The 13,579-nt window shown below is 35.7% G+C and overlaps 2 protein-coding genes across 5 annotated transcripts; one reads left to right on the top strand and one right to left on the bottom strand.

Moving 5' to 3' along the window:
* Positions 1 to 686: 686 nt before the first annotated feature.
* On the bottom strand, positions 687 to 3,238 carry LOC131018968 (uncharacterized). The gene is made up of 3 exons (XM_057947652.1): positions 1,510 to 3,238; positions 1,194 to 1,428; positions 687 to 1,098 (listed from the first exon to the last, which is right to left on the bottom strand). The coding sequence occupies exons 1-3, from the start codon at positions 3,236 to 3,238 to the stop codon at positions 687 to 689; spliced, it is 2,376 nt and encodes a 791-aa protein (XP_057803635.1).
* Positions 3,239 to 4,982: 1,744 nt separating this feature from the next.
* LOC131014266 (phospholipid--sterol O-acyltransferase) lies at positions 4,983 to 12,504 on the top strand. 4 transcript variants are annotated; one of them, XR_009098119.1, is made up of 18 exons: positions 4,983 to 5,293; positions 5,907 to 6,042; positions 6,351 to 6,495; positions 6,946 to 7,115; positions 7,192 to 7,268; positions 7,797 to 8,010; positions 8,097 to 8,145; positions 8,229 to 8,282; positions 8,690 to 8,789; positions 8,924 to 9,018; positions 9,545 to 9,596; positions 9,712 to 9,783; positions 10,386 to 10,554; positions 11,462 to 11,566; positions 11,641 to 11,725; positions 11,827 to 11,928; positions 12,046 to 12,100; positions 12,175 to 12,504. XR_009098119.1 is itself a non-coding variant. In XM_057942183.1 (16 exons), the coding sequence occupies exons 1-15, from the start codon at positions 5,042 to 5,044 to the stop codon at positions 11,906 to 11,908; spliced, it is 1,929 nt and encodes a 642-aa protein (XP_057798166.1). In that variant the 5' UTR covers positions 4,983 to 5,041; the 3' UTR covers positions 11,909 to 11,928; positions 12,046 to 12,504. The 4 variants fall into 4 exon arrangements, 1 of the variants encoding a protein (XP_057798166.1); XR_009098118.1 differs by having other exon boundaries at positions 8,108 to 8,282; XM_057942183.1 differs by having other exon boundaries at positions 8,108 to 8,282; positions 12,046 to 12,504.
* The last annotated feature ends 1,075 nt before the right edge of the window (positions 12,505 to 13,579 follow it).

Here is a 13,579-nt window from a genome sequence, read left to right as displayed (position 1 = left end):
TGTGAATACAAGTCTTAAAGCAAGAATTCACAACAAACAATATTACTTGTTGTAAATTCATGCTTTAAAATTTGAATTGACAACCAAAACTAGCCGTTGGTTGTCAATTGGATATTTAAATATTCAATTCACAACTACAAGAATTATGGGTTGTGAATGCATACTCTTCGTCATGAATTCACAACCACTAATCATAACAGTTGTGACTTCACAACCAATAAATATTGTTGGTTGTGACTTGAAGTATTATATCTTAAATTCACAACAAACAATAACAAGTCAGTTGTGAATTCAAACGCCGACATTCAACACAGAACCAAAACAGTACAGATGGGTTGTGAATATGCATACTCTTCAACATGAATTCACAACCACTAATCATAACAGTTGTGAATTCACGACCAACGAATATTGTTTGTTTGGAATTCAAGTATTATATTTTAAATTCACAACCAACAATAAGAGGTCAGTTGTGAATTCAAACCTCAACATTCAACTCAGAGCCAAAACAGTCCAAAATAACATAACAGTAAATATAACAATTCACAACCTAGTCTGTTCAGAATTTAATCACGACCAAACTGTTCAGAATTAAATCAAAATAACAACGAAAATAACAATTCACAACCAGAACCAATCACAATCCAAAAAACAAAAAGCAACCAAAAAAAATCATGAAATCACAATCAAGCACTTGGATTAAGTGACGGACACTTTCTTTTTGTATGCCCAGTCTTTTGGCAAATACTGCAATGCTTAGCACGACGAGGACGATCAACTTCTTGCTCATCACTTTCTACGGGAATTGAAATTTCTTCTTTACACTTTGACTTGTAATGACCTGATTTGTGGCATCTTGAACAAACACTAACACGTGACTTTGTAGAAGATTCCATTGTTGAAGGAATTCTAGAAGTCCGTGGACGCCCTGATTGACTAGGATTCTGTGGTGCACCAACAACCCTTGAACTCACATCTGCAGGAACATACCACTCATCTTGATGAGGGATAGGATTCACATCAATAGAATACATCTCACGTAACGTCTGCATTGTATAGTAGCTAGACACAAAAGCAATGCAAGATTGCTTTGACTTCCTACAAAATCAAACACATTCAAATTTAATGAAACATATACAGTAAAAAAAAAAAGCAAAAACATCAAAAACAAAGACAAACATATAAAAACTTACAATATAGCAGCAGCAGCATGAGGGCAAGGGATCAAGTCAAGATCAAACTCATGACAAGAACAACTCATAGCACGAAGATCAACAACATAGTTTCGATCACTAGAAGAAACTGTGAATTTGAATGCATTAATTGCATTAACATCCATTCTCCGACCTTCCTCAACTGAAATGTCTAGTTTCAATGCAGCCCACTCTGTAAGTGGATGAGTTCTTGCCAAAGCCTTGCTACGCCTTTCTGCAAACCAATGACATATCAATGTTCTCACAAATTCTAGCAAGGTGCATACGGGCAATCTCCTACCCCATCGAAGCCTACCATTGAATACCTCGGCACAATTAGACGTCATGAAGTTATATCTACGAACTCCACAATGACTACGTGCCCATCTAGATGGCTGAAGATCCATCAACTTCTTATATGCACCTTTGTCACGAACTAAGGCCAATTGCCCAGAATGCAAATCATATTGCTCCCTCTTGTAGCTATTTGCAGCTCTTTGAAACATAGCTACAACATTTGCACCATATCTTGCAAGGTTCTTCTGCAAATGATATGTGCAAAGACCATGAGGAACTCCAGGAAACACAGCTTCAACAGCATTCTTTATACTGATATGCTGATCTGAAACAAATAACATGTTCTCTAAAACACCAAAAGCTCGTTTCAACCGTGTAAGAAACCATAACCATGAACTGTCATTCTCCTTATCACCCAATCCAACAGCTAATGGGAAAACCTGTTCATTTCCATCCTTTGTCACAGCAACAAACATCACACCCTTATACTTTCCTTTCAAATGCGTAGCATCAATAACAACAACAGGACGTCCAGATGATAAAAAACCACGAATACAAGCACCAAGAGCCATAAAACAATACTTAAAGACATCATCTCCATTAGTCTCCAAATCAATAATCGAGTCCGGGTTGCAATGCTGCACCATATGAAGATATGAGGGGATCAACTGAAAAGACTTATCAGGATCGCCATAAATAAGCTTGATGGCGTGATTCCTCCCGGCATAAGCAGCTGAATAGTCAACATGAAATCCATACTCTCGCTGCAATTGAGCTGCCATCTCCTTAGGCTTCAGAACTGCACCATTGTGCATCAATGTTGGTGCAAAAAAAGCACCAATAATCTTTGAAGAAACCGTACGTGGACCATGGTGGCGAAAATCCATCTGACAAGTGTGGGGTGCAATCCACTTGATCACCCTCCAAACTGTACCTGAAGCAGTCGCACGCATCAAAAATTGGCACTCATCTGGATACTTGCAGTTAGCATTAAATCTGCTAGTGGATGACCTACTAACAACAAATTCAACTCGATTCTTCAAGTGGTACAGACCTAATGCAGTAATCATACTATCTTTGTCCATATAGGTAGATCCAACAGCTAAAGAATCTCTAGAATATAACTCAACATCAATAGCTCCATCGACAGGCAACGAAGCTTGATTCATTGCACCTGGAATAATCCATTGCCGCATACTGCTAGTATCAACATTAATGCTCTGATCATCCAAACCATCATTAACAAAAGAAGAAGATGGCAAAGGTGGAACTATATGTCGACTTCTAACAACAGTGGGAACATCCTGCTGTAAATCATCATCCAAGTCATCAAGACTATCCTGATCATCAGAAACCTCATCACCATCATCTAAGTAAAAATCAATATCGTCAATGTTTTCATACAGATTATCATTAGCAAAGCCATCTCCAACAACAGGTCCAGCCAACAAATGAGGTGAAACAGTCACAAACACTTTGGGAACCTCAGAAGTATCAATAACATACTGCAAATCCAAATCATTCATAACATTCATTACAATGTTATCTCCATCAGGTGCCACAACAACTGAACTTAATAGATAACACATAGAGCTCATGTCAGCTGCAACTAGCAAATGAATATGACTAATCAAGCTCGAATACTTCAATCCATCAGGAGGAATTAAGTGAAACCTTCTTTGTCCACCAAGATACTTGTCATTCACCAATTCACCACCATAATGTATAATAATCCCAGGTCGACTCATCTGTATAATAAAATATAATTAATAAAAAATCTGTAAATTAAAACATAAAATCCGCAAATTACCAATTGAAACAGGGAATTCACAACCAAAGACACTAATTCACAACCGAAGACAATAATTCACAACAAAATACATCAAACTGTTGTCAATTCACAACCAGCACAACAAATCCTAGTCGTGACACTAATTCACGACTAAGACACTAAGACACTAATTCACAAAAGATCTAAAACTATAATTCAGAACTGACACACAAAATTCACAACTAAAATTAATATGGTTGTGAATTATAGATTTATACCTACAATTCACAACCAGCACAACAAACCCTAGTTTCCAGTTCATGTAAACAAATCTAAGGCACAAATCAGTTGTGAATTTAAATAACTAGTCGTGAATTCAACGAATTAGTTGAGAATTGAAGAACATTCATAACAACTACAGAAACAAAAGCTCCCACCTTTAACCTAGAAACTCTGGGGTGATAAAATCGACAGCAATGAACCTCACAAACACACCTTCAACCGCCGGCGAACCACGACAAACTATGAAAAACAACAAAACAATAACAAAATTAAAGATTGAAGATTATCGGAAAAAAAAAAAATTGAACAAAAAAAATCACACATATCAACCACAAATTCACGCACATCAACGACAAATTCGGTGAAGCAACGGAGATGACAATCGGAGCGCCGCACGACGCCGGAAGACGATGAAGATTTGCAGTTGGAGGCTTGAAGATTTGAAGATTTGAAGGATTGAAGGAGAGAAGAAGAATTCACGCTGCAACATGGCAAATGGCAGAATTCACGAAAATGGCAGAATTCACTATTTATACAAGGGCATTTCGGACATTTCACGCAAAAACTGGCTAAAATTTTAAATTTTAATCCTATAGGCTAAATTTTAAGTTTACAATATGAAATAGGCTAGATTCATATATTCACACTACTTTAATTAGCAAATTTGTAAGTTTTTGTTTGTTTGTGGTGTATAATAACCTACAATAATTTTTTTTTAAAATTCATATGTTTTTGCTCATTTTATGTAAATAATCACATTGATAAAAAACACAATACACTTTCAAACACACAAAAACCAAAAAGGAAAAAAGACATGCTCGTTACATTTTAGAATTTATCTGATTGCAAAATTTATTTAAACTCTGAAACACAGATTAAACTGAAAAGGGACACAAAAAAATGACAATCAAGGAAAGTAGCCATTTATGATAGTGGAAAATGTAATTATTCTCCAAGTTAACAACATTCATTCCAAAAAAAAACATGATTAATCACAACAACGTATGAAGGACAAAAATCTCTTTCATTAAAGAAAAATTAATACCCACGTAACCCACCAAACCCCTCCCCTCTCATGCCCACCAAATTTATACACATACTTAGAGGTATTTTAGTCATTTTTTTAAATGATGTTTTTAAATTAGTTTTGATTATCCAATATAGGAGTACAATATTTAAGTTTAACAAAAAAAGATGATTCTACAACTAAAAGACACACATAAACTACAAATGCAAATATTATGTTTTCATAAAAAAGAAAAAAAAAATTGTTGTCCGGTCAGTTATATCCTCATAGTCAGGAGCCTACCGCCAAAGAACCACTGACATTAATCCACGTCAGCACCCAGTTAGAATTTTCATCGTAATAACTACGTTTATAAGGGGTAATACTGTCATTGCCATGCTAACACCATATATTTATGCTGCAACTCCCAACCGTACAGTCCAATCAGTCAGTCCGCCATTCAGGTCTTCAAACGCAGCGCCCAGCCAGCCAATGAGAGGACACCGCGCCACAATAATCGTCGCTTCCTTCCTCCTCCTCACCACGGCGGCGGCGGCTCCTGCTCGCGGCGGCGATGGAGCTGAAACCAACGCCGGCGATTTCAGCGGAGGACATAGCAAACTTTCTGGAATCATAATACCTGGCTTCGCGTCCACTCAGCTGAGAGCGTGGTCTATTTTGGACTGTCCGTACTCGCCTCTCGATTTCAATCCTCTCGATTTAGTGTGGCTCGACACCACCAAGGTTTTGTGATCCTTTCGTATTTTTTTTTTTTTTTAATTTATGGTATATTGATGCGATTCGCAGTTTGAATTTTGGTTCCGACGCTCAATTCTTCCGTATTCAGTTTCCGCTTTAAATTTGATGTTACGTGAATAAGAATGTAGGCATGATCGGTCATATGGAACGACATTATACCTATTTTGTTATGAAATGAATGCGTATACCCGCTCGTTTCAGTGACAAACGTCTTTTACCTTTTGTTTAGATTTTGATTATTTTTTAATAAGCGTGTTATCTAAGATTAATTTATTTGCAGAGGTTTGCCATAATTTGGATTTTAATGATTCCTAAGTAAGAAAACTGTCTTAGGATATACATATAATATAATTGGACATATTGAATGTTATTTGTAGCGATGATAGCATAAGGAGGTCTTATGAGGTTTTGATTTGTGTAAGATAAATGAATGATATTAAATGCATAACTTCTTATGAGTCGATGTTTTATGGAACATAACCTCATTACTTATGCAGTTACTGAATTAGATGTAAATGTATATCATGTCTCTTATTTTGTTAACGTTAGATCCTTTTTCCTTCTTGTGATTGGTGATGAACTGTTGGCACACATTCAGCTTCTGTCTGCCGTAAATTGCTGGCTGAAGTGTATGTTGCTGGATCCATACAACCAAACTGATAATGCTGAATGCAAGTCACGACCAGATAGTGGTCTTTCTGCTATTACAGAGCTTGATCCAGGGTACATTACAGGTAAGCTTTGGATGAAACGATGTATGTGCCTTTTTTATTCTAACTTGGAGCTTAGTTAAGAAGTTATCTGTGAAAGTTGTTCATACAAAGAGTCAAAGAGATGATCTGGAGCTTCTAATTATTGGTTTCTTTAAGTTTATACTGAAGTTCTGTATTGGAGTTGATATCATCCCCAATATGCAGTTTGCTCCTTGAATATTGAAGTAGCTTTTGACTTACTATTTTCCTCTTTCTCAATGTTCATTCGGTGAATAACTTGGTAGATGCATTTAATTAAGTTGACAAATACAGTCTTCTGTATGCTGCAGGTCCTCTTTCTTCAGTATGGAAAGAATGGGTTAAGTGGTGCATTGAGTTTGGTATTGAGGCTAATGCTATAATCGCAGCCCCATATGACTGGAGACTGTCACCTGCAAAACTAGAGGAGCGGGACCTTTATTTTCATAGACTAAAGTACACATCTTCTGATTCTCTTGTGTATTTCCATAAGGTTTATTAGCCGATGTCTATTTTTTCAGTTTTTAATCACAATTGCCCGCACCACAGATTTTGCAATCTTATTCAAACAAGTACTGAAAAATGAAAATAAAATAGAAACATTTAACAAAATTTAAAGGCTTTTGAGAAATATTTGGAGGTAAAGAAAGCAAGCTAAGAATCTTAGGATTCACATGGGCCATGATTAGATATGATGCAATGACCAGTCTATTTGTGCTCAAAAGTGTAAGTGTATTGTGTTTCTGCCTGGGTGTTTGAAATATATATTTGCTATTATCTTATTTTTCTGCTCATTTTCGTCTTTTTTGTTCATTTTAATCTCTTTCTGGCTAGAAAGGTTCAACACCTTTCTGTTCTTCAAACTAATAAATGATACAAAGATTGGATGTGCTTTGATATTCTCAGGATTACTTTTGAAACTGCTCTTAAGCTTCGTGGTGGACCGTCATTAGTTTTTGCTCATTCACTGGGAAACAATGTATTCAGATATTTCTTGGAGTGGTTAAAATTAGAAATTGCCCCCAAAGATTACATCAAATGGTTGGATGAGCACATTCATGCCTATTTCGCTGTTGGTATGCTCGTGAACTTTGTTTCACTAATTGCTTTATGTTTATAATTTTGTCTTTAATGGTGTTTGCATGGCTTCAGGTGCTCCTCTTCTTGGATCAGTTGAGACTATTAAGGCAACATTATCAGGAGCTGCATTTGGTCTCCCGGTTTCTGAGGTATCATATTATTATTATCTCCACAATCCCAAATATATATTTCGGTGTAGATAACATACTATGATGTTTATACTTATTGTATTACCTGTGAGTTTAAACTATTTGAAGCCAATATTTTGTGGTTTTGCATTTCAATAACTGCTGTATGGTCCTATTAGCTATGGCAGGCCCTAGAGATGGAAGAAATGTATCAATACATTTTTCAGGAACTTAACAATCTGTTTTTTATTTTGAATTTCAATGATTATAAAGAAAATTATTGTTTTTGAAGATTATTGCACAGTAGCTTCCTGATTTTGAAAGTCCATCTTTATCTTCTGGGGGTGTTTCCAGGAATTTCATGGTTTATACTGCTCATCTGTGGGCTAGGTTGGAGATCTTGTGTTGGAGGAGGGCCTTTTGTTATTTAATTAATATTATTCTTCTTCCTTTTTTTTGGTGGGGGGGGGGGGGTCATATCATTTCTGCTGATTTTACTTTGTGTACGTGCATTAACTCCCTTTTATTAAACCACTGGCAAGTCATCAGGGAACAGCTCGCTTGATGTTCAACTCGTTTGGCTCATCACACTGGATGATGCCTTTCTCAAAACACTGTAAAACTGAGAATGTATACTTGAAACATTTCACTGCTTGGAACAAAAAGGGGCATCAAGCTTACCTTTGTGATGACCTCGAGTTTCAAACTAACTACTCTGGATGGCCAACAAATGTTGTTAATATTGAAATTCCAACAACTCGAGGTGCGGAATATAGTCTTGAATGACCATTCAGTTATAGTGGTATATACTGTTTCGATATATATGCTGGATTATGCTAAGGTTTGTAGTGCATTGGCAGGAGATGAAGCTTATCCTTCATTTATCGGAGCAGCACAGGTTAACCTGTCTGACATGGATTATGCATTTCCAACTCATTTATCCTTTTCTGCCCGTGAAGTTTCAGATGGAACATTTTTCAGATCTATATCTGACTATGACCCTGATAGTGAAAGACTCTTGTACCAGTTAGAAGAGTAAGTTGTCACTTGCACATGCTCTGCTTCTTTGTGCTTTAGTTTCAGAAAACTTCTCCAATAAGCAATAGATCTCTATGATCCTGATGGTCAACCTACAATGTGTATTCTACATATAAATGGAAGAGATGTCTATTATCCATTAGAATGTTTATGGCCCTCCAGCTAAGCACTACTAAAGTACTAATTATTGCAAAAGCCTGATTTGGCTTATATTATTTTCATCTTACATTACCCGGATTATAGGCTTAATCACTTGTAAAATAAAATGGATCTTAGGCAAATCATATTAGTGGAATTTGTCACTCAATAACTGCAATAATTTTGCCATCTCATTTATTGATTGGAATATGAAAGAGGGTCCTTACCACCAAAGCACTCTGTAGCTAATCCTTAATATATTTCAGGCTGTATCACAGGGATCCAGTTCTGAATCCACTAACACCTTGGGACAGGCCACCTCTAAAGAACATCTTTTGCATTTATGGAATAGATTCAAAAACTGAGGTATGTCACTTTATGGTAACCTTAGGCAATTTCTGTAGTCTATTCCTGGAAATTGGCATTCTTACAATGTGACTAAATTGCATGTTCAATTTTGATGCTGATGATTATATCTATTTCGACATGTGACAAAGCAGGTTGGTTACTATTTTGCACCAAGTGGAAAGCCTTATCCTGATAACTGGATAATAACTGATATAATATATGAGCTAGAAGGATCACTGTATTCCAGGTGCATATTATGCGCATGATAAAACTTGTTTATTATTATATAATCTAACTCCGAAATATTATTTTCCTTTTTGATGATGAGAAATAAGATGATCAAGTACCTACGTCTATTTATTTGTATCTGAAAGATATTCTTCTTAGTAATTTATTATGTGAATTTTTGGGTTGAAGTACAGAAGTAAGAACCTATTTGCTGGCGTCCCATTCTATTTCAATCTGTTCTTGTGAATGATAGAAGACTGAATACCTTGGACGCTTTGTGAGCAAAGGGTAAAATATGTTTCTTATGAAATGAATGCGATTGTGTTTTTACACCTTCAATTTGCTTTCCTAAATGAGCACAACAAGTGTTAGTATAAAACTGCAATAACCAAACAGATATGCAAGGTCTGAAAAGACTGCCATGGAATTGGTGCAGCATTGCTTGATGTAATTTATTATGTGCATCATCTCTTGACATGCAGTAATTATTAGCTTATAGGTAGACAGACCTTGGTTCACTTTTCTTGTATGTTTTTGATTTTCAGGTCAGGAAACCTGGTTGAAGGAGACCCTGGTGCTGCAAGTGGGGATGAGACGGTATGATGATTATAAAATGGAGAGATGTTTCCTTCTAAATAATCTTGACTCATGATGTCTTTCTGTTTATTATTCATTTCTATATTTCACCAAATGGTTGTCATATGGTTTGCAGGTACCATATAATTCCCTCTCTTGGTGCAAGAACTGGCTAGGACCAAAAGTAAATATAACAAGGGCTCCTCAGGTGTTGATAATTGATTTGTTTTAAGTGTTTCTGTGCTTTCCATATTGTATTTACTTGTGATTGTCTTAACTGTAATTATTGGACACTTCTTAATTCAGATATATAGTGCTCTAAAGAGTAATACTTTTTGGTTGTCTCTTTGATACAGGAAATTAAGAACCAAGTTTACTCAACATTGTCCCTATCTTCCATAAAAGCTTTTCCATTGACAGTGTGCCTTTTATAGGATTGTAATGGCTGAAATGCAGAAATCCTACCATTTTGCTTCTTCATTAACCATGATTAAGTCCTTTAGGCCTTGACCTGCTGCTGTAAAATTCACATTGGTGACTCATCATCACTCAGGAACTTGGCTGATAGGGTTAACCTAGTCAGGGTGTGAATTCTTTCATGAGCACACTTGCTACTGTAATTCCCTGATTAGTTTATACTGCCGAAAAAATTAACAAATTAATATATTACTTGTTGTTCTGGATACGACTAAAACTGATATTATGGTCCCTTTTTGCTGGTTAAGCCAGCTTATAAGTGTAATTTTCGAACGAAAAGTTTACATATCTTTTTTCTTATTGCTAAGAGAGCGATCTTTTGTCAAATTGCAGTCAGAGCATGATGGTTCAGATATCCAAGTGCATTTAGATGTTGACCATCATCCTGAAATGGATATAATACCGAACATGACCAGATCTCCTAGAGTGAAGTACATGACCTATTATGAAGACTCTGAAAGTGTTCCAGGAAAGAGAACAGCAGTTTGGGAGCTTGATAAAGGTAATACAGTTGTCTAACCTATCAAACTTTGCTAGATTCAGTTATTAGTGTAGTTGTAGCTGGATTGTAATTGTTGAAATCATGTGAAACTGGATGACACGTTTATTTTTATCTGATCATGAGATGCATGATAACATGATATTTTTTTTCTGCAGTCGGTGGTATTGTTTTGATTTGGAAGCTCATTTCGCCACTCAGTGTTTAGTGAACGAATTCCTTTTTGCTAGCTTCTACTCCTAGTGCAGTGATTCTCTTATGTCGAAAGTGCATAATTTGAAGGGATAAAAGTTGTTTAATACGTACTGCTGTAACAATGTGCTGACTGCTGAACAAATATTGATTGAATGGCTTTTCATTTTTCATACAATCCTTCACTATGCAGTATCTCTACAATAATCATAGTCTTGGTTGCATCTAGCTACAAAGAGAATGATTCATGAGAAGCAGAAGTTGTAATTTGCTGTTTAATGGATGACTATGATTTGCTTTAGTGTATCCGTTATGATATGTTGGTCCATGCTAGCCTGTGATTAACATTTAACAAAGACCCATGTGGCAGACTGCCTTTTCTTCCGAGTGGCATGAATTTTATTATCTATATATGTCTTGCTGAAGCAGCTTCAATTCCTTAATAGCAGATGTAACTGCTGAATGTGTTACTTTGTAGTTTTGGGATACTATTCCTTCTTACTTTTAAAGAGCAACAAAATTGCTTTTGCTAGCCATCAAGCAGCGTCTCATCTACAGCTCCATAGATAGCAAAAAAGGAATAGTCAATGAATTAGCTAACACTTTTCAGCTTGCAAAGTACAGGAAGCTGTGATTTGACATGAACAATTCTGGATTTATTTTGTTGAGTAAATGATAATATTCTTTCTTTCAGTTGATCAAATTATCTCATTTGCAGCAAATCACAGGAACATTGTTAGATCTCCAGTACTAATGCGGGAGCTGTGGCTCGAGACATGGCATGATACCCATCCTGACAAAAAGTCCAACTTTGTCACAAAAGGTTGAATCCATTCTTTTTGTAGTTTCTACCATCGTCATAGTACCCTTACGACCATCTTATTATATCACAAACAGCTAGTCGTGGACCTCTAAGGGATGAGGATTGCTATTGGGATTATGGAAAAGCCCGATGTGCATGGCCTGAGCATTGTGAATACAGGTCTGACTTCCCAGAAACCATCTGTGCATTGAAATAAATCAAGGGGGAATGTTCAGAATCTAGAAACCTGCTGATTACCATTATGAAAAATATTCATGTAGGTATCTTTTTGGAGATGTTCATTTAGGGCAGAGCTGCAGGTTGAAGAATTCTTCGGCTGACCTGTTGTTGCATTATATATGAGGTAGAAGATACCTTTCAAGGTGAGATTGATATTTATTATGCAAAAATTGAATGAATTCGCTTCTAAGCATTTACATGATGGTCGACGGATGGGTAAAAGGTTTTTTAATGAAACCATTCAAATATCTTTAATGCAGGCCGTGCACTTGTTGGCGGTTTGCCAAATGAAAAAGGCACTGGTGTTGTAAAAAGGTAATAGCTATTTGCACATGCTTGCTCCTTTGGTTTGTAGAAATGGTGTTCATCATAAAATGTTTCTTCTATAGAAATGACGTAGAGGAGCTGCCTATTAAAACCAGAGGAGCAGCATGCTACATTTTTGGAAATTGAAGTATGAAGATGCTTGTATATTTTGTAGTTGTAGTGCACTAGATTACATAGATGTAGAGTTGGAGAGTCCTTAGGCGACTTAGGGGGAAAAAAATTGTGTACCACGCATGCCTCACAATTTTGAGAGTGTACATGGAATTTAGAATCTAAACCAGCTTATGGCAGGAGTTATTTTTTATTATTCAACGGTAGATAAATCTACTGTGCAGTTAGGACTCCTGTGCTTAGTTTAGCTTCTTATTTCAATTTACCTGCTTGTTTATTTACTTGGGATGCTACGCCTTCATAAGGCTCAATGCTGCCGTGCTCGTCTAGGTTTACGGTTTCATACTGTCATATACATCAAAGATTTTTTGGTCAGCTAACCCCCTAAAAAAAAAAGATTTTGGTACACCTTTGCCTCTACTTCAGCTGGACTTATTTACTTGAGTATTTCCTCCGTCCCGCTAAGCTTAAGCTGTATTTTTTTTTCTGGTTGTCACGCGAAGCTTGAGCAGTATTCTTTTTTCGGGTTGTCCCGCAGTAAAAGTTTTCCTTTTTATTTACCTTTTCAATTTTTCACCTACCATACTTACACACAAAATACTAATTCCTTAAAATTCGTGTAAAAAAGAAATTGCTCAAACTTCGCGGGACGGAGGAAATATTACAGTTGGGGAAATCTGTACTACTCAAAGAGAATCCAATTTCAACAAACAATTTCAATCGTAATTTTAGTAGTATTAATTACAATTTTGATGTCAATTTCTTATGAGTTGATTTCGATAATTAATATTGATTAAATATGACCTTAAACACAACGTAAAATGATTATAAATTATCACATAGAGTGACTTTCTATTGAAATTTGACGGATTATACACTAGTTGGTATAGGATTTGCTCAGAGGTGACTGTTTTAATTCTTATTTCTTTTTAATCTTCTCATTTCCTAGTAATATTGGGTATATTAATTCTTTTATGCAAATTCTATTTTTTTATCTTTTAATTTATTTTAATAGAAAAAATATTTTTTTTAGAAAAGAAAAAACACATACTATTTTAAAAGACCATGGACTTGAATTGAGACCTTTGACCTCCACTAGTGATAATGACTTAGATTAATAACTTTTGTTTGCTTGGCCTAGTAATTTCTTGTTTTCTTGTCTATTTAGCATAAATTTTACCGTACGACCTGTCGGATTGTTAACAAAATATTTTATTTAGGTCAATTATTAAGAAAATATATGAATAAACATAAATGTACTTTAAAAAAAGGAACATAAATATACTATACTATAAGATGGCGTATCAAAACTCAAAACTAAACTGTCATTTTAGATAAACCTGAAGAAAATAGAAA

The sequence above is a fragment of the Salvia miltiorrhiza genome, chromosome 3 (assembly GCF_028751815.1).
Source record: "Salvia miltiorrhiza cultivar Shanhuang (shh) chromosome 3, IMPLAD_Smil_shh, whole genome shotgun sequence".
Classification (NCBI taxonomy): Eukaryota; Viridiplantae; Streptophyta; class Magnoliopsida; order Lamiales; family Lamiaceae; genus Salvia; species Salvia miltiorrhiza.
Note: the sequence above shows the minus strand (reverse complement) of the source record. Positions and strands in the feature narration are given on the sequence as shown.

Bases quoted from the DNA above. Each gene is read 5' to 3' on its own strand.
- LOC131018968 (XM_057947652.1), bottom strand. From the start codon at position 3,238: ATGAGTCGACCTGGGATTATTATACATTATGGTGGTGAATTGGTGAAT. The intron at 1,429-1,509 runs GTAGGCTTCGAT...ATTGGTTTGCAG, and splicing joins TTGTGCCGAGGTATTCAATG to AAAGGCGTAGCAAGGCTTTG. The intron at 1,099-1,193 runs GTAAGTTTTTAT...TTGATTTTGTAG, and splicing joins CATGCTGCTGCTGCTATATT to GAAGTCAAAGCAATCTTGCA.
- LOC131014266 (XM_057942183.1), top strand. From the start codon at position 5,042: ATGAGAGGACACCGCGCCACAATAATCGTCGCTTCCTTCCTCCTCCTC. The intron at 5,294-5,906 runs GTTTTGTGATCC...GCACACATTCAG, and splicing joins TGTGGCTCGACACCACCAAG to CTTCTGTCTGCCGTAAATTG. The intron at 8,283-8,689 runs GTAAGTTGTCAC...AATATATTTCAG, and splicing joins CTCTTGTACCAGTTAGAAGA to GCTGTATCACAGGGATCCAG.